General features: G+C 44.5%; 1 protein-coding gene across 1 annotated transcript; it reads left to right on the top strand.

Moving 5' to 3' along the window:
- The first annotated feature begins 226 nt into the window (after nucleotides 1–226).
- opn4a (opsin 4a (melanopsin)) lies at nucleotides 227–19518 on the top strand. Its single transcript, XM_062464616.1, has 11 exons — nucleotides 227–659; nucleotides 9399–9541; nucleotides 10189–10322; nucleotides 12786–12989; nucleotides 14096–14267; nucleotides 14470–14637; nucleotides 14740–14847; nucleotides 15822–16017; nucleotides 16125–16298; nucleotides 17836–17901; nucleotides 18631–19518. Exons 1-11 carry the CDS (start codon nucleotides 510–512, stop codon nucleotides 18868–18870), a joined length of 1755 nt encoding a protein of 584 aa, XP_062320600.1. The 5' UTR covers nucleotides 227–509; the 3' UTR covers nucleotides 18871–19518.
- The last annotated feature ends 1211 nt before the right edge of the window (nucleotides 19519–20729 follow it).

Genomic DNA, 20729 nt, shown 5'->3' on the forward strand with positions numbered 1-20729 from the left:
GACTTTTAATGAAAGACAATCTAAATTGAATAAAAAACGGCTGAATTAATCAACATAAGAACACCATTTGATACTGTGAATATTACTCAATTGACCTAAATAGTACGGGAAAGTGTGCCGACAATTACTGCTTATCTCGGAGAGGAGGGGGCAGAGTGGAGATGGAGCGTGTGCAGTTCTCTCACTTATAAATATGTCCATGTTCAACAATTGTTTAGCGCATCAGTAAGCGTTAGCCTTTCCCTTTACTCTCTTCAATCAGAACTGTGGTTGTCGCGCTGGATTTCTGCGAACTAAATTGACAACGTTGGAAGATCTAGTCTCCAATCAAATTCATATCAAGAATCGATAAGTTTCCATAACAGAGTGCCCATGGGCAACTAGGAAGTTATCGAATCTGAACTGGTTTCATTTCGCTGTTTCTGGAGCATCTCCCGTTTCCCATCTCCCGCTTTGCCCGCCTTCAGATCGCGGGTGGCCGGTGTGTCCGGGAGGGCGCTTGAGGAGCGATGAGCGGGGCACTGCGTTCCGTGAGAAAGGGCATATCGTGTCCGTACCAGGACCCCAACTGTACTCGCATCGTGGAGACACTTTCTTCCTGGAATGAATCGGTGGTTAATACCTACCGTCTGGTGGACCTTCCACCCGCCACCACCTCAGTGAGTAGTTCCCTTCCAATTTTGTTTCGTGATGCTCTCCTGTCTTTCCATGGTGATTACCACCTCTACGGGTGAGCGTGCAAGGGTATTTGAATCACCCCATTTGATGAATGCTACTGATGAAGTAGAAGCAATAAAGGATAACCTTGAAGTTTCTATTATTATGTATAGTTTAGTGTAGTAATGCTTATTTGACCCTTTCAGTAGCAGGTATTCCCATTTTTACTGGTGATAAAGCAATATATATGAATGGCAGTTAATACTTAAGCCTGTGTGTCCAAAGGAGTTTGTTCCACAAAATATTTCACCAAAATAACTGCAGACATTTACTAGTCTATTTTCTCAGTACACGCTGTACTTTCAGTAAACGTCCCTTTTGACAGCTGTCCTTTTGAAACTCATGGAGGATTTTTTTCTTAGAAGTCAGTTCTGAATTCCAAATGTTTTATAGACCTGACAAAATACTGCAAGCCTTGCACATATAGTAGCTATGGAGTGCATAAAACATAGATGGTTAGTTTTGAAAACCAGTATTGATTAGTTACATTATGCGGTGGCATAATCATCCCTTAAATCTGAAACATACCTTGGCACCAGCATTTGATTTGGTTCATCCAATGCAATGCTACAGTTATTGCTTTTATTGACTGTTTATTTGCTGTATCGCCTAGACACTATTATCTTCTCTGAAACACGATTGGATTTTAAGTTATTTACTCTCTCTCTCTCTCTCTCTCTCTCTCTCTCTCTCTCTCTCTCTCTCTCTCTCTCTCTCTCTCTCTCTCTCTCTCTCTCTCTCTCTCTCTCTCTCTGCTTTGTTTAAATGTTTACTTTATATTTTTTAATGTCATTGGGACTGTTCATCAGTGTTACATACACTACATAGGGATTGTGTTCATCAGTCTAAATACCAAAGCTGAGTTCTTACCTCTGAAAGAATGAGGTGTCAAGCCCCTTCAGTCAGTAAATATCACCTGACAGCTTTGATGAAATATCAAGATGGCTGTACATTCTGATATGACATTTGCCTGTGTTGTCCCTCAGCCTAACTGTGAGATACTGTGCACACGCATTTCAGTCATCAATGATTCCAGCTAAAATCACCCTGAAAGAGATACACTTCTATAACACAAGCTTGTTAGTCTGTTTGTCGTAAATGTAATATTTTCATGGTAATATCGAGGATGCTCATTCATTTCAGCTGGATTCGGGGTTGATTGGCAGCATGCACGCAAACGGCTCCTGCTCGCCTCCCTCGGAGAGAGAGAGAGGTTCCTCCCAGCATAAACAGCAGTTTGTGCATGCAGCAATTTGCAAACCGGGTTTTTGCATGACCAGACAGTTTAACTGATGTAGCCGAACAGCCAGAGAAAGCGACGTGTGTCTGTGATTTGATGTCCTCGTTATAAAAATAGCCCGTTGACATCTTGTGTTCCTCTACAAAACGTGGTGCCCCGGAGGCACTAGGATGTGTGCAAAAAGCAAATATGGAAATGGATGTTACTGTAATAGACGGCAAACACTTTCCATACGCCCTCTAGGATGGGACATGTCAACCGTCCAGTGACTCCTCAGCTTCTGCAGGCTTGTTGTATTGACACAGCTCACCTCAGTCATACGCTGAGATTAAGGCTCAGCTGGAACATCTCATTCATTAAAAGGGACAGGAAAGTGAATTGCAACAACACATTCCCTGTGGTGGTTGATACTTTGGAGAAGAAGAAGAAGAAGAAGAAGAAGAAGAAGAAGAAGAAGAAGAAGAAGAAGAAGAAAGAAAAAAAAACAGGTCTTCCAGAGATTAAATGTGCATAAAGCCATCAAACTGCCCTAACTCTGGGATGCCCGTTAGACAATCCTGTTAGTCATCACCTTGGGTCATGATGGCAATGGGGTGGAACAGCTGGCACAGCAGGTGGCACACTGCCTCATGGGAACAGTAGTTCTACTCAGTGATGTAAAGCAGGAAGCCTGCTGAAGTGTGAAGGGTGGCATTGAGGAAAGTACATCTATTAGGAATAAACCCCTCTGCATGTTGTGTACTGCACGTACTATTACACAAGTGACTACAGGGGATAATAAAGGTTAATAAATGGGTCAAACAAAGTCAAGTTTTATGTTACAGTAATTAGTTCATGATGTATTCTGACACAAGATTTTGGCTGCTTGCCTGACAACAAATTGCTGTGGGTGAAAGCGCACTATTTACTCTGAACATGAACATAACCATTCACACTTTGATACATCCACATGCAAGTCATAATTTCACACTAATCTCCAATGTAATTAAATAAAGTACAACCCAGAATCCATCATTGTGCAGTTCAGGCAAAGCTTTTCATTTGAAAAGATTTTAAATGGCATAAATATTGCTTAATTTATTGACTGCTCTTACAGTAAATCCCCTACTAAAATAATCAGATGGTCCCCAGTTGGAGAGCCAGTGACACTGGTGAAGCCCAGCCAATGTAGAGCAACAATAACTGACGGAGGGATAGACAATTGACAGGAGAGAGATAGTGAGAGAGAGAGGAGAGAGAGTGAGAGAGAGAGAGAGAGAGAGAGAGTGAGAGAGATAGTGAGAGAGAAAGAGAGAGTGAGAGTGAGAGAGAGAGATAGTGAGAGAGAGAGAAAGAGAGATAGTGAGAGAGAGAGAGAGAGCGAGAGAGAGAGAGAGCGAGAGAGTGAGAGAGCGAGAGAGATAGTGAGAGAGAGAAAGAGACATAGTGAGAAAGTGAGAGAGCGAGAGAGAGAGAGATAGTGAGAGAGAGAGAGAGAGAGAGAGAGAGAGAGAGAGAGAGAGAGAGAGAGAGAGAGAGAGAGAGAGAGAGAGAGAGAGAGAGAGACAGAGAGGTGGATGGTGGGAGGGGAGGCTGTGTTTACATGCTGGTGATGGACGAGTGTCCCCCTGGTCTGCCCCTTCACTGGTCTGCAGCCAGTAGCTCGCATGACAACAGCACCTGAAAGCTCAGGCATCCCAGAGAGAGACAAACAGAGGAGAACAGAAGAGGGAGGGAGGAAGAGTCCGAGTGGTAGAAGAAGAGCTGAAAGGTACAGGAAGAAGCGAGACGATGGAAAAGAAGAGATAAGAGGCATGTCTAAGGAGTTTCAAGTTTCTACATTAAGTCTAAAGTTTCTACATTAAGCATTTTACGGTTTTGCTTCTGGATCCTAAATTGACAGTCTGGCTGTTAGAGGCTTCTGACAGGGTTAAATCCCTGTATTGTGACCATAGAGACCCTGTTTGTTCAGCAGCAGGGCTTTGCTGGGCGCAGGTCATCCACTCCTCAATCATAGTCTCAGTGGGTGGGAGAAGAGGAGGATCTATTTGTTCTTGTATCGTTCATCCTCCCTACTTTCAACTGAACTCAGAGTATTATGAGCATACTATTATGCACTGTACATATGTGTATATGTATGATATAGTTTACCCTCCTACCTCAGCACCGTCTAAACTCATTTGAGTAAAATCATATAGTGAATGTGCAGGAAATATTCGAGTGGCTTCATACGATACGCGGCTCATCTTTTTCGCCCGTCTCATTTGCGAGAGATTTACCTTCGACAGTAACATTCCGATTGAACAAGAGACAGCGGTATCTGCCCACAGATTCCCCTCTGTTTATTTGATCCTTTTCAAGGAAACAACCACTGCTGGTAATAGCGTGTGAGGCTTTCCAACGACTGTTTCAGATTACGGCCGGAAGCCTGCTCTGTCGGCACTGAGCATGGCCCCTAGCCGAGGCACTTTTATCTCTTCTTACTGAGGGCCAAAATCACTATGTCAAGTCAGGGACAGGCTGCAGGGGCTTAAGGCGCACAACAGACTGACAGGCATGGCCACACGTACATGACTGCAGAGTTTGATGGCAGCAGTTGGATGCCACCTCAGTACCTCGACGTGCCATGGACTTGCCTGTCCCCGAGCTGCCTGCGAAGTCGATAAGAGAGGTCCTGTCTCCTTGTTTAGAGATGATCTCCCCGGGAGTCATGGTGGTAAACAACAACACATTGCAAACACCAGAGCGACTGATGGGAATGTGTGGGTTGTCCTTTCAGTTTATTGGAATTGTGTTCCAATGCAACGAATAGAGCTGGTACAAATGTACCATATACAGTTGTTGGGTGATTACATTAAATCATCTCGGTGAAGACCACAGCTCTAAAAACGTCTACTACTTACACACAACTCATTATTTCCATCGGTCTGTGGTGGTAAGTATGATTCATTTTGTCACACTACAGTATATCCATCAACTTTCCCACGCACACTAAGAGTGGAGCCTATTGTCGCGAGGGAAGCAATCAATGCTTCCGGTTCTCTTAATGAGAGGAGAGATCACCGTGTACTTGCTACCAGACAGAGTTTTTGCACGGAGAGACTACATTTACATTTAGTCATTTAGCAGACGCTCTTATTCAGAGCGACTTACAGTAAGTACAGGGACATTCCCCCGAGGCAAGTAGGCTGAAGTGCCTTGCCCAAGGACACAACGTCAGTTGGGCCCGATTCCCTCACCGCTCAGCCACCTGACTCCCTCCGACTAAGGGAGATTCTCTCAGAACCCTGATGTTCCCATAGAAAAACCCACTCATTGAGGGTAATTGGCTAAATTACCCAACCCAATCAGCAGCTAAGCAACTACCTAAGTTCTGTGGAATATCATGAGGGTTGTGCTACCAACGTCAATACATTCTCCTTATAGTCTTTTTGTGCTAAAGTTTTTGAGGATTACTTGCTTAAACAACACATTGAAATCTGGATGTCAAACTGGGGTGTAGTTGAACATTCTGTGGTAAAGGGCCTTTAAGATTTCAGTACAACAGTATCAGTGTTGTTTTTTCAACTAATTAATACCAGTGTCAGAATTTCACCTTTGAAAACCTGCTTCTCATGTACAGTAGCTGTGGAAAGTATGAGGTAGATTGGATTAGATCTGGAGCATTACGGTTCATGGAATTAAAACATAAGGAAAATGGCAAATTGATACCTTTTCAAGTCCTTTTTGCATTCTTGATTTATCACCACTTATTTGTTCAATGAAGGTTGACAGCTTTTAAGATATTGCCTTTTATGTTCAGCTTCTCTTGGTTTCCAAATCTTCTTTGATATCAAGCAGTCCAGATTGACTTAAACTCCTCAGTGGCCCTAATACCTTCTTGTTGAATGAGAACGTCATCCACTGACATCATTATTTATACCCCAGTTTACACAAAAAAATCATCAAATCAACTACTTCAATGGATTGAGGTATAGTAGGGTAATCTATGAGGACCAAGTTAAATAATGAAATGAAAATATTTTCATTTTTAGCGGAAATCTAGAGACCTCTATCTTAGCTTTGGCAATTGACTCATGCATTTCCCTCCAGCAACTCTACTCAGAACATTCATTGGATTCTAATCACCCCTAAATTATTTCCTGGCATATGTGGATAGTGAACATCTTTTTTTTTTTTTGGGGGGGGGGGGGGGTAATTCCGCTCACTTTGTCTAATACAGGCACCTTTGAACTGTTTGATGTGTGAACTGGCAAAGTGTTCGGTTTTAGACTAAGTCCAGTTCAAACAGCCTCTTAACAGCTGTCAGACACTTCCACCTGGGTGACACGTCGCAGGCGCTGTTTTCATCCCACTTAAGCCGAGGCATTCCTCGCTTTTTTTGTGTGCAGGTCTAAATGGATGTCGTTTTTTCCTTGGCCTTTCAACGTATTTGTTTGGTCAGTTTCAATGTCATTTGCAAACTCCTTAGAAGTCATTGTTGGCATCATGATTTTTTTGCACCCTTTCTTGTTTTTAACCTGTAGCACTTTGAGATTTTAGCTAAATATATAGTGCATTACAAATACAATTATTATTATTATTGTTATTATCATTATTGTCCACTTCAATTTTCACTTTGCCTCCTTTTTGTAATTTTGTCTGTGGCTTTTCTCAGTGAAAATCCGTAAATAGGATTTTAATTAGAAGATTACATGTATGTTGATAGTTCAAAGGAGCATTTTTGCCTTATCATATCCAGCTGCCGTATAAAGATTGTGTCATGGCATTCAAATGCCACCATGACCACGGGGTCAACAGAAGCACTATGGACACTGCACAAAAAACGAATCCCCTCTCTTTAATCTTCACATCCCTGCATTCCCCCATCCTCCCCATCTTCATTCATTACATCTAATCATGATATAATCACATTAACACTCAGACCTGTGCTCACGGACAGTTCTAAACTCCCTGACTAAACTACTGGATCCTTCTTGCGTGCTGCAGGACAGAGCGAGACAAGGCTACCAAGCGGAGCTCACACCCTGGGTGAATTGACTAGGACGTGAGATGACAGATATGATATTTTGCTTCGTTTTTATTTATTTCATCACGGCTTTGTTGTCGCGGAGATGATTCCTTTTGATCGTGGTTCTCCTGCGGCGTCGACAAAGCGCTCGAGCAGGATGTCCCGCCCACAGCTACTGTACTCAACCAACCAAATGTTCTCTTCATTAAAACCATCCTGCAGATTATCTGAATAAGACCTCAAGTAGATAACAATGGAGAGGGCTGAAATGCAAAATGAGGTGAAGGCCCTGTTCCTGTTTTAATTTGAGGTAGTCTGGGAACACGACACTGTAACAGCTACTTCCAATTTGAGACATTAAAGAATGCATTTTGTGGGAGTGAAAGTGCACCGCTAAATTGAACATCTCGGATCTCTCTGCTTTTCTTCAGTCCAAAATGAAAAGCGAGATTTTTCTTAGGGGCTTGAATATGTCTCAATAAGACTATTTATGAGTGAGTCAGTGAGACACAGGAATTGTTGCCACTGCCTCGTGGGAGTTGAAAGACCTGCAGAAAGCAGTGTGAGGAGACAGAGAGGCTGCTTTGTGATTGATAGAAGTACAGACAGGAAAGATTGAGAAGCAGATGGTTTGGTTCAGATGGATTGATAGAGAATGGGGTTGTCATACAGTATTGTACTTCTGCCGTGACTGAAGCCTATGGAGTTGAAAATAAATATACTGTTGAAAAGCTAAGGCTCTATACATTCAGAAAATGGAGTCCAAGCATTTCAAATCCGGATGTGTTTCTGAACATCGGAAAAAACTGTGTGTGTGTGTGTGTGTTTGGTGTACCTGTATGTAACATGTGAGTTGTTCATGTGATTTGTCTCCTGTCCACCTACTCCATTGAATTCATCCACACATAAATCCCTTTCCTTAGTACCCATACTCACACATTGACAGCTGCACAAGTCAAGGTCTATGGTATTAGCATTCTCTTGATAATAGTGCGCAGACACAACACAATGATGGACCAGTATATAGAAGGAAAGGTTTTCTCTCTGTTGACAATGTTGGGTATGCATCCTGGCTATCACTGTTGAATTGTGAGAAACCAAATATAGAACACAACAACATTATGATTCACCATTCCGTCCACAATAAACCCAGCTGCAAAGCATCATGTCACAATGCTTTATATGTTGCCGTCTTCTTTTCTTTAAGAGTTCCAATTAAGACGTTTCATCGAACCAGGCAGAGTCCACGCATGTCTCATTGTATGATATCAATGTGCAGTTCCAATGCATTTAGAATACATAGTTATATCTAAACCAAACCCTTAACTGGCGAGTCAGGGAGTCAGGTGGCTGAGCGGTGAGGGAATCGGGCTAGTAATCCGAAGGTTGCTGGTTCGATTCCCGGCTGTGCAAAATGACGTTGTGTCCTTGGGCAAGGCACTTCACCCTACTTGCCTCAGGGAGAATGTCCCTGTACTTACTGTAAGTCGCTCTGCATAAGAGCGTCTGCTAAAATGACTAAATGCAAACTGGCAGATGAACTGGTAAAACGAAATGGAAAATGAAGATGACGTATGCTGAGCGGTAGCGTGCCAACTGTGAAAATGTTCCTACTTCCTCCATTCCCCTTTGGCTATAGTTGTAATTAGCACATGCAAATGTTACTGTAAGCGAGCAGCGAGTCTGGACTTAGAGTCTGGTCTTCACTGCTCAGAGGGCTCCATCAGTCAGTCAGTGTGTTGAACGAGTACAGCTGCCTCTCGGCTGCTTGTCCACGTTCAGACCATATTTCCTGTGTAGATTTGAGTGACAATCAAATGGGTTTGGAAAAGCAAGTGGGCATCCTGGCATCTCGTGTTTGTTGGATCCTGCTGGGGGATGCAGGGAGCAAGAATGAGGACATTTGAAATGTCTTTCAAATGTTTAATAAGCCTGAATTTAGAGCACTGTTTTGCATTCTTTCATTAAGACATGTTCAAAACAGTCTATGGACTTACCTGTGAACATTTTGCCACCTTGAATTTTCCTCCCACTCATTTGTATAACTATAGAATAGAATAACACACTGTATGATTAGAGCTCATCTTGCTCTAGCATGCATAACTAAGGTTGAGGTGTACTCCAATTAATGTATGTAATTATTATTATGGATATATATTCATATATTGAATTATTAACATTTGTAAACAAATGAATACATTGTGTGTACAATGAAGAAGGTCAAAATGTATCAGGTATCTGTTTAGACTTCAGTAGCGATTTAAGTGGATATACATTAATTTCAGGTGTTATTTATGTGTTTTCATGTTTTGAGTTGCACTTTACTGGATGTGTATGTGAAATACCTTTTAGTGGCCATGGCAGGGAAGCTAGATCATAGCAATTAGATCAACTGCTGCGTGTTAACTATTGTAAACCATGTTCACATGCAGTACTCTTGTTCACCTGTAGGTGGCCAAAGTACAAGAGACACGCCACGCTTTCCCAACAGTAGATGTGCCTGACCATGCTCACTACACTATAGGGGTGGTCATTCTGGCCATTGGCATCACAGGAATGGTTGGAAACTTCCTGGTCATCTATGCTTTCAGCAGGTACGTTACCCTTGGTCCCTGGAACAGTTTGGATTTCCACTCCATCCGTACTGATGGTTGAAGGGCAAGCTGATATCAGACATCGTATCTGTGGGACTAAGCGTACAAAAACTTAATCTGGTACTGATATACTGTAAATACATGGTCTATTTTGCCTGTCTTGCCACTGGGGCAGTACTTTTCAGGGGGAACTGCTTCGTATTTTCACTGTAGATGTCGAACCCCTTCATCTATGACCACGTATTAGAAAGGCTTGATGTGCATCTATATAAGGTTAAAGTATATTTTGCTGGCAGATATTTTTAAAACCCACATCGAATACTAGGCTTGAGGTCAATTGGTTCTGTTTGTTTAAGGGGCTCTCACTGCTTTGTGTTACCATAATTTTCCTACCACTTCATTTTGAAAACTTATGATTAATTGAACATAAAGACAAACCCTTGCTAATGTAAACACACGCATACACTCTGTAATATATATTTATCCATTTCTATTCAAGGAAAACCAGAAGAATGACGAATTAAACCATAAACCTATTGTGTCTGAATGAAAAGAAACCATGCAACGACAGAACAAAGACCATATGATTGGAATTTCACCTGTTCCCTTGCATGTACGTGTGTGCGTGTGTTTGTGTGTGCGTATAGGAGCAGATCTCTGCGGACTCCAGCAAACATGTTCATAATAAACCTGGCCATCACTGACTTGCTGATGTGTGTCACCCAGGCACCTATATTCTTCACCACAAGCATGCACAAAAGATGGATCTTCGGAGAAAAGGGTAAGCTCTCACTTCTGACTCACTGGGTCAATCAAATACAACACACAATGACTTCAGTACAATAGCAAGGTCATTATCAAAATTCCAAGAACTGCATTTAGTTGATACTTTCTGGATTGCTTCCTTAATTGCTTTCCTTGAAGGATGTTTCCAATTATTTTTGTGGAAAGGAAAGACACACAGTGTGAAAATGGGCGTTGGTGAGGGAAAATTAGAGGATGAAATGTGTTCTTTTTTATTAAAGGTAAAATGCATTCCAGTGAATGAGATGTTGCCCAGAGAGCCAGTACAGAGTGACCCTGAATACATGTCTTAGAAACAACAAAATGGTGTGTCTTTAGACAGCAAATGTATACCTACTGTACAGTTATGCAGTAGCTCATATCATTGTTAAATAGGTCTTTGTACTTGGCATTTCAGAAATGTGTTGATTGAGATTTTCTTTTTCATACTGCATATTTAAAGATACCTAGCATACAAAGCTTCACATCATTTTTCCTCCTCTGTACATTTTATTCCACCGATTTTTTTTGAAATACTGTTCAATTCAGGGTTAATAAAAATCATAATGAACTGAAAAATCACAGATTTATTTCCTAAAATATGAAAGAAGTGAATAGGCTACTGGCTAAGCCATTTCAGCTCTCTCCCTAACTGCATAACACTCGTTTACACTGGGATTGGGAAAAAAGCTCCCTCTATCTGAAAACAACAAATTACAGTCAACTAATGTTTGGGAAGCAGACCCTCACACATCACATGCATATCATCTGAACAATAGCTTAGAAAGAACAGATGAACTTCAACTTCTATGGAACTCAATCTGCAAACGCAATTTAAAAAAATTGACATATCAAAACTGAACTGCTAAATGTTCCTGTCCGTTTTAAAAGTATTAATCTGCTTTGGAGATAACTGTAAATAATGAACATATTGAATGTTTTTGAGCTAGCTCAATAGTCATTAGTTCCTAAGTAACGAATGACCTTCAAAATGTTGACATTTACAATTATCATTAAGATCAATAGCACACACAAATCTACTGACCCATGTAGATAATTACATCAAATAGACTGAGCAGCATTAGATGTCTTCAAGTGGATTTCCTGTTTAGTAGCACTTTCAATACGATTTTTATTTGAGTCAATAATAATAAAGATGTCATATTGGCACTGCCTGTCCTGCACTATGGCACAGGAGGATTGTATAACCAACAGACTCTGAAGCCTCAAAAGAAAGGAAATTAAAATGACCACCATGACCCTAACTACCGATGCACAAACAAGGTTATTTCAATGCACATCTACTGAACTGCTAAGTTGGTACACTTTGCTTCAAACATAATATACATGAGGAAATATGTTGTTTATACATAAATATAATTAAAGTAGTTAAAATTATGAATTACTGGTGGTGGTCATTCAAATGACCTTTCTTTTTAGGCTTTTCACAAACCCTAACTCTTCAAATGAACCATTATTTTTTTGTTTTTAAGAAACGTAAGGGGTCATCGTGGGCCACTGAGCATGGACCGACCCCGGGAAGAACCGTATTGATGAAGATATGTATGAACATGGAGGTGTGGGGTCATCATGGGTTAAGGACAAACTGTGTCCTCAACCTGGACCACCATGGGGAGTTTTGTGTGTATGTGTGTGTCTGGATGTTCTTCATGCATCCAGGAATACGTGCCTCTGGGGGAATTGTACTGGATATTTAGGTGTGTGTGTGCGTGCGTGTGTGTTAGGTGTGAATGTGTGAACATGTGAAACTCACACTTACAGGAAGCCACCCTCCTATCTGGTGCTCTTACCATTTTGCAGGCTGTCCTTCTGATGGATCTGGTTACTGGTCACCAGTTTCAAAAACAAGGCTTCTACACACAGGGACATGAAATAAAGACACCATCAGCAGCTCTCTCGCTTTCCCACTTTCTACCACCACCACTTTCTTTTTGCTGTTCACTTTCCATTAAATGTGACGAGAGTGGGACTGTAACAGGATAAAAGCAAGTTCTTACAATCATCTGAGTTTGTGAACCGATCTGCAAATTGTTTATTTGGGAGTATGTCTGATAATCAGCCTGCCTATTTGTCCATGTACTGTATATCTGCCTGTCTGTCTATACTCTTACGAAGTATACACTCTCTCCCTCTCACCCTCCCTCTCACCCTCCCTCTTTCTTTCTCTCTCACCCTCCCTCCCTCCCTCTCACCCTCACTCTCTCCCTCTCTCCCTCCCTCCCTCCCTTCCTTCCTTCCTTCCTTCCTCCCTCCCTCCCTCCCTCCCTCCCTCCCTCCCTCCCTCCCTCCCTCCCTCCCTCCCTCCCTCCCTCCCTCCCTCCCTCCCTCCCTCCCTCCCTCCCTCCCTCCCTCCCTCACCCTCACTCTCACCCTCCCTCCCTCCCTGTCACCCTCACTCTCTCCCTCTCACCCTCCCTCCCATACCCTCTCTCCCTCCTAGGTTGTGAGCTCTACGCGTTCTGTGGGGCTCTGTTTGGGATCTGTTCCATGATCACTCTAACTGTGATCGCTGTGGACCGCTACTTCGTCATCACGCGCCCGCTGGCCTCCATTGGTGTCATGTCCCGTAAACGAGCCTTCCTCATCCTTGTGGGCGCCTGGCTTTACTCCCTGGGCTGGAGCCTGCCTCCCTTCTTTGGCTGGAGTGAGTCCACACACCCACAGACACAGACAGACTCACTCTCTCTCTCACACACACACACACACACACACACACACACACACACACACACACACACAGATACACACACATATGCTCAGCAACCACACTGACACCTCTACACAGACTTAAACTCCCACATGCACACACACACACACACACACACACACTATGAGACACAGTGAACACATTGCTTTGGCCTTGCACTAGGTTTGGGATAAGCTATTCAGAAGCCAGGTTGGCATGACTCAGTCTGATTGTGTGCGTGTGTGTGTGTGTGCTGTAGACAGAGGAAGATGGTGTGGGAGTGTGAGGGACAGAGTGAAAATCTAAAACATCTTGTCTGGCTGGGTGAGGCCTTCTTAGATGTGCCATCCCGAGCTCTGCAGTGGCTAGGCCGAGGATAAGGCTTTGGCTGCGGGATCAGAGATAGCTGAGCTGGCTCAAAGACGTCTGACTGGGTAGAATGTTGAATGAAAGGTTATGGGAAGATGGGGAATGATTTGCTTCTCACAACCCCTGCAGCTGCCAGGCCTAACTTTAAACACCCAACAGAGTGAGAGAGTGGGAGGTTGGAGGGAGGTTGGAGGGGAGAGGGGAGTTGATGGGCTGGTTGCCTGCCCTCGAGGAGCCTGCGTCAGGGGACTGCGTGCGTTCGCATCTCTTCAGTAGCGTTTCCCAGCCACTCCAGTCCCATCAAATCACATGAAGGACTCCTTAAACGAATCTGACGGCTTTTGCCCGCCTCGGCGCCGCTGATTACCAAGTCAGCCCTCCCCATCAGAGAAAAAAACACATCAGAAAACATGAAAGATGGAACCCAAAAAATGTATGTCACGCACTTTCATTGTCGGGCATTCATTGTAACAAGTGATTGGTGTGACTGACAGTTCCGTGTCAACGAATGACACTCCAGGGACAGCTTGAAGTTGTCAGCGCCGTGAAAAGAGGCTGTGCTTTGACAGCGTCTTACCTTTGGCTCTTGCCCCCACTTCCATTCCGGGTGGTCCGTGAATTGCCTTTTTCAACACTTCTCCTTTGCTCTACACTCCCCCCCCACCACCACCACCCCACCACCCACACCCCCACAGGTGCTTATGTCCCCGAAGGCCTGTTGACCTCCTGCACGTGGGACTACGTGACCTTCACCCCCTCCGTGCGCGCCTACACCATGCTGCTCTTCATCTTCGTCTTCTTCATCCCCCTCATCATCATCATGTACTGCTACGTTTTCATCTTCAAGGCCATACGCCACACCAACAAGTAAGTCAGAGAGAGAGAGAGAGAGAGAGAGAGAGAGAGAGAGAGAGAGAGAGAGAGAGAGAGAGAGAGAGAGAGAGAGAGAGAGAGAGAGAGAGAGAGAGAGAGAGAGAGAGAGAGAGAGAGAGAGAGAGAGAGAGAGAGAGAGAGAGAGAGAGAGAGAGCGAGGCATCCCGATGTGTACTGGTTGTGTTCCGCTCCGTAGGGCTGTCTGCAAAGTGGGAGGCTCCAACGGGAGCAGCAGAGACTCCATCAAGAGCTTCCGCCGTCTGAAGAACGAGTGGAAGATGGCGAAGATCGCTCTCATCGTCATCCTCCTCTACGTCATCTCCTGGTCCCCCTACTCCATCGTGGCCCTGACGGCCTTCGCAGGGTGAGCCCCCGGAGACGCCGCGTCGCCTTTGTCTGTCACACGCAGCCATGGCAACCTGGTATTAGTTGTCTGTTTGCCATTTACAGTGTCTCTCTCGTGCAGGTATGCAGACATTCTGACGCCCTACATGAACTCAGTTCCTGCTGTGATTGCCAAGGCTTCAGCCATCCACAACCCCATCATCTACGCCATCACCCACCCCAAGTACAGGTAACCCATTTCGGTCTGGCGCCATGGAAACTCTGACCTGTTGGCGTGCCTCTTAAGCATCTTCCCTTGCCTATTTTGGGCACCATTATAATATGGGAGAGAAAGTAATCTGCATTTTCATTGTGGCACCTCAGCGGTTAGAAGTCAGCATCAGCAGAGAATATGGGTCAGATAAGCATCTGCTTATTCAACATACTGTATCCTAATTGTGAGGCCACCTACCCACCAGGGGTGATTTCATTTGACTAATACGCACCGGCCCAGTGAACCGTCCATCCCATCAGGATCGATCAAATCCGAGAGAAACTCTCCCGTCAAGCTAAGATAGCTTGTGCTCGGCCTGAATTCTGTTGACCATCAATTAACCTGAATGTCAAATCATCTGGACATTGTTTTATGTTTAATATCTGGGACATCTGAACTGCTGTGAACAGCGCTAAGTGCTTTCGAGGGAGTTCACAGCTGATGGGTTGCTCATTGGCTGTGGTCTGATTCATAGTAGCATGTCCAGAGCCAACGATTTCCTTTAAAACAATACGATTTGGGAGTGTGGTAAGCTCAATCACTGTCATTATTCCTCATGAACCTATAAGCAGGGTTTAACCTGGTATTGTACCTTTGAGGGCGATTCCTGGTACTGCACATTTGAACAGACCCATACTAATCCTTGGACAGAAATAGCCAAAATAGCACCATAGCAACAACTTGTATAGCGAGATGGTATTTAAATGGCCCAAGCTTTGGTTAAGGTGGAAATGTTCGCATTATGTGGTATCTACCAGACAATAAAGAGACTCGGTAAACGCATGTCACCATATAAGAAAGGACAGACATGTATAGTTCCTCCCTTTGTAAACAGTTACTTACCAAGCTATTGCTAAGTAATTAGCTGCACCTATTACCTGAACCTTCCTACTAGCTGAACCCTTTGGACCTACATCTCAGTGTCCTCCCTTCACCATCTCTGTTCCCAGATTAGCCCTGGCCAAGTACATCCCGTGCCTGGGGGCCCTGTTGTGTGTGCGCCCCCGAGAGCTGCGCTCCTTCAGCAGTAGCTTCATGTCCACACGGCGCTCCACAGTCACCAGCCAGACCTCGGACATCAGCCACAACTTCAGACGCACCAGCACAGTCAAGTCCCGTCTCTCCTCTGTCTCTGACAGCGAATCGGTAAGACAGTGTGTGTGTGTGTGTGTGTGTGTGTGTGTGTGTACCTCTGTCTGTTTGTGTCGAGACGTACAGTACAGGATACTGAACTATTATGTTTGCACTTTAAGCAGGGCTGGACAGACACCGAGGCGGAACTGACAGGTTCGGGCTCCAGGCCTGCTAGCCGTCAGGTATCCTGTGATATCAGCAAGGACACGGCTGAGCTGCCTGATTTCAAGCCCTCGGGCTCCTCCAGCTTCAAGTCCAAGATCAGGAACCATGACTCAGGCATTTTTGAGAAGGTACAATCACAGCCCCATTGAAAGATGTTGCCATGTCTGAGTGCGCAGTATCGACCCATTCCATATGGAACACGTGTGTCTGTGTTCTTGCTTGTGTGGGGTTTGTGTCTGTGTTTATGTATGTATAGAACAAACATAAGAATGCCGTACATGTGACCATACACACTTGCAAATGATGTGATATCAACATCAATGAGAGTTTATGACAGTTACAAAGAATTCCCGCTGACTAGCTTGAGAGCTTACATTTGTTTTTGCATTCCACCCGCTAATACAGCACCAACAGCAGTTTGCCTTTTTATATCTCAGATTGAGCCCTACAACTCTGGTGAAAACAGCAGCTGTAGTCCATACGTGCTGTAATGCTCTAACAAGACTGAGGGGAAACTGAGTAGTATTCCAACTTCCATCAGGAAGGATTCATGGGGCCAAATCTGCCTCAAATCTAATAAACAGGTTTTTGGCCTGGAATGTGCCTCTGGATTTGTGTCAGCCAATCACATCGCTCGAGGGCTGATCTTGTATTTCTCAGAGACAGGATGTTGACATGCATCTTGTATAGATACAAGTATCTGTTGAGTGAGCTCTGTGGGAGGGCATTAGACCAGGCAGATGGTATTAATGTCATGTCCTTAATGTGTAATGGTTACTTGGGATGTGAGAAGGTTTACAGTAGGTTTATTGTACTTACAGAAGTATTTATGAGTTTTCATCCAAAGGAGTAAACATGTGTATGTTATTTTAGAGGTGAGAGAAGCAGTGCATCCTAGAACCTGTAGTGGCGGATAAGCTGAATTGTTGTGCCATGTGTTTCTTGACCCTGTTCCAGCACTGCCATCCATTAGCAGTCCAGCTTAGCAGTGGATTAGAACGTGTGTCCCACACTGTGACAGTAGGCCTACGTTCTAAACCCTTTAAACCCCACTTTTTGGATTTCCCTTTCAGTGACCTTAGTGACCTCGGGAATTCTTGGTTGTGATGGGATTCAGCTGGGAAACGAGCACGTCTGGGGCAAATGTGTCTGTGCCATTCGAGGCACGTTTGCATTTTAATCATTTGTGCCCTAATGTTAATCCCAGACGTTGTGTATTTTGGGGAATAATCTTTTAGGGACATGAGTGGGAGCGAGGCTGCTCTTTGTGCTGCGAAATATGCTTTGAGAAAATCCCATTTGCCTCGGATTTAATGGTTGAAATAAACCGGTGAGTTTTTAGATTGAGATGTTAAGTACCCTGGTTCAGATGATCCGCAGTGACATATGATGAGATAGATGGCCTGCAACTCACAGCACTGGCAGTGATCCCTTTTCATCAGTGTGGTGCAAACCAAATCATGCACCAATAAAGGGATTTCATGTGGTTTGCCTTTGATGAGCACGTTTCATGTGAATGTGTTTAAAATGGATGTCATCCATCAGGCTCATTACACAGATTCAGTCAAGTCAAATCACTAATGGACATGTGCACACTGGAAACACACTTTTTTTGGTTATGAAACCACTTGTTACCTAATCTCAACTGCTTCTCTTTCCCTTCAGACCTCATATGACACAGATATGTCCATGGTAGGTGTGGGCCATTATGAGCGAGGACAACCTCCAGCTGTAAGTATTGACAAGAGACCCAACAGTCAATCAATTCATAGTTTGTGTCCCCATTGATCTGCTGGGCCAGCAAAGACTGGAGGCTCCATGTATGATAATGAACCAACCCCAGATGACCAAGGCTCCATGTTAAATTCGATCAAATCCAGGAAACCGCCATTTCTACAGTTACCGAAACCAATACGGCGCCTGGTCTATCAGTACGCTTCGGACCAATCCTCCTAGTCAAATGATTAAAGGTGCAGGCTCATTTGTTCCTGCGCACAACCTGACAGTACTCGCCATTAGCTCTCCAGGAGGCATGTTAACAACAGAAGCAAGGAGGAAGTGGCCTTATTAAATCACTGTTGTTTAATATCAATAAATGTCACAGCAGATTAAATGGGTTTATGAATGAGCGACAGAATTAACTGCCCGAAAACATTCTGGTTGTCTAGCTTCCTCTCCCTGCGAGGGGAATATTGCCACTTGCTATTTCATTTGGAAGTCGACTCAGATAATGTCAAAGTATGAACGATGCTGGCTGATTAAGGTGACATGAGGAACATAGGAATTACTCTGGGCTAAAGAGACAAAATATTGAGAGATGTTATCTTCTTGATAGACTGAACGATACGACCGTCTTTTAGACAGAAATAATCAATGGTCCCCCATGTCTCCATGGATAATCAACACAGAAAGTCCACTGTACATCTTAAAATGTTGTCTTCTCTCTTCTCATGTTGACAGAATGCTGACTTGGAAGGATCTGTGACAAGAGGAATGATTGGTCGGATTCCCAGCATTGTCATCACATCAGAGTCCAGCCCCTTCCTAGCTGTCCTTCGAGCCAGCTCCCGCTCCTCACGCACCCGAGCGTTCAACGGCATCATCGGGGCTGGGGATGTCACTATGGAGACAATGGGGAGGGTTCAACAAGGTCCGACCCTACCTGCCAACGTCATCGATTCTGCTGCTCCAACCGTCTGATTCCCTTCACCAGTATTTATTTGTATTATATGTACGAGCGTAAAGTCAAGTCTAGTTGTGTTTTCAACTTTTCTATGGGTCTTGGTCACCTTTATGTTAATGCTGTGTGTTTTATTTTATTTAGTTAGTTACCAAACAAGGATGACAGGAAGTTGCCAAGTTTACTGGCTGAGTAAATGGTGTTTTATTTTATTTGACTTTTATCTTCTGAGGCTTTGAGTCAGGAAGTCCCAAACTCACACAAAGGTAAACTATTTCAAACACTGTTCACAACCTAAATCCTCTCCTGATGTCTTAGATGTTCAGGAAGCTGAATGAGTTGGGTAGACAGAAATGGTGCTGACTGTGTGTGTGTGTGTGTGTGTGTGTGTGTGTGTGTGTGTGTGTGTGAGCGTGTGAGCGTGTGTGAGCGTGTGTGAGCGTGTGTATGCGTGTGTATGCGTGTTTATGTGTGTGTCTGTGTGTGTGTGTTTCTGTGGCAGCATGGGCTTGACTCAAGAGAGCCACAGAGGGATATTGTACTGATCTATCTGGGCCAGGAGTCACAGAGGACAGGCAGTGGGGGTGGGAAATGTCAAGTCCTCCAGGATATTGATTCAAATCCCCCTCTCTGACTGTAGGTGTCAACAGAGAGAGGGAAGTAAAAGGAGGGAGTAGAGGGGGGCAGAGGGAGGAGGAGAGAGGGGGGCATAGGGAGGGAGACAGGGGGGCAGAGGGAGGGGGAGAGGGGGGCAGAGGGAGGGAGAGAGGGGGGCAGAGGGAGGGAGGGAGAGAGGGGGGCAGAGGGAGGGGGAGAGGGGGGCAGAGGGAGGGGGAGAGGGGGGCAGAGGGAGGGAGAGAGGGGGGCAGAGGGAGGGGGAGAGGGGGGCAGAGGGAGGGAGAGAGGGGGGCAGAGGGAGGGAGAGAGGGGGGCAGAGGGAGGGAGAGAGGGGGGCAGAGGGAGGGAGAGAGAGGGGGGCAGAGGGAGGGAGAGAGAGAGAGGGGCAGAGGGAGGGAGAAAGGGGGGCAGAGGGAGGGAGAAAGGGGGGCAGAGGGAGGGAGAGAGGGGGGCAGAGGGAGGGAGAGGGGCAGAGGGAGGGAGAAAGGGGGGCAGAGGGAGGGAGAAAGGGGGGCAGAGGGAGGGAGAGAGAGGGGCAGAGGGAGGGAGAGAGGGGGGGGGGGGTTGTTGTTTTGTTTGCAGTTGATGCTTTTAAAATACATCTTGTCTTGTACAGCACAGTAAACCTACTAGAAATTATCCTTGTCTGAAGCTGCCTGAAATTCATATTGATTCTCCATGTCATTATGCCTCCTTCTCTGCTTTCTCCTGGCCTTGAAGGGTTTCCATATTCAATTACAAATGACAATATATGAAAACAGTGTTTTTGCCCAAAGTATGTATGGAAATTCATAATGCTATTCATTTAAAGCGAATGCAATATCCTTCAAGGTATTTCTAAAATGGAACCGTAGGAAAGCTCATTAAAAAAGCAATTGAAAACCTTGACTCCTCATGTAATCAAACTAACTTGATGACATGTAAGAGAGTGTTATTTTGAACAAGAAGTACCAAACATTTGGAACGGAGCTCCAACAGACCAAACACGGTACTACACACCCTTCTCCTACCCCCGACAAGAGAAAAGGGTTTCCCTCTTTTCTTATCTTCCAGGAGAAGCTTCTGGCCCAGCATGAGGTCATAAGGTAGACCAAAAGGGTCTACAGTATGGAGAAAGGAGTCCGAGGAAAACTAACTTTTCCTGGATTTATAAATATTCCCCAAGGACCACAGGATTCATGGACACTATTTCAATGACAGTAGTTGATGTGTTAAAACGTGTGCTTTTCTCATTATTTAGAATTTTGTTTTAATTGATATT

The sequence above is a fragment of the Osmerus eperlanus genome, chromosome 6, assembly GCF_963692335.1.
Source record: "Osmerus eperlanus chromosome 6, fOsmEpe2.1, whole genome shotgun sequence".
Lineage (NCBI taxonomy): Eukaryota > Metazoa > Chordata > Actinopteri > Osmeriformes > Osmeridae > Osmerus > Osmerus eperlanus.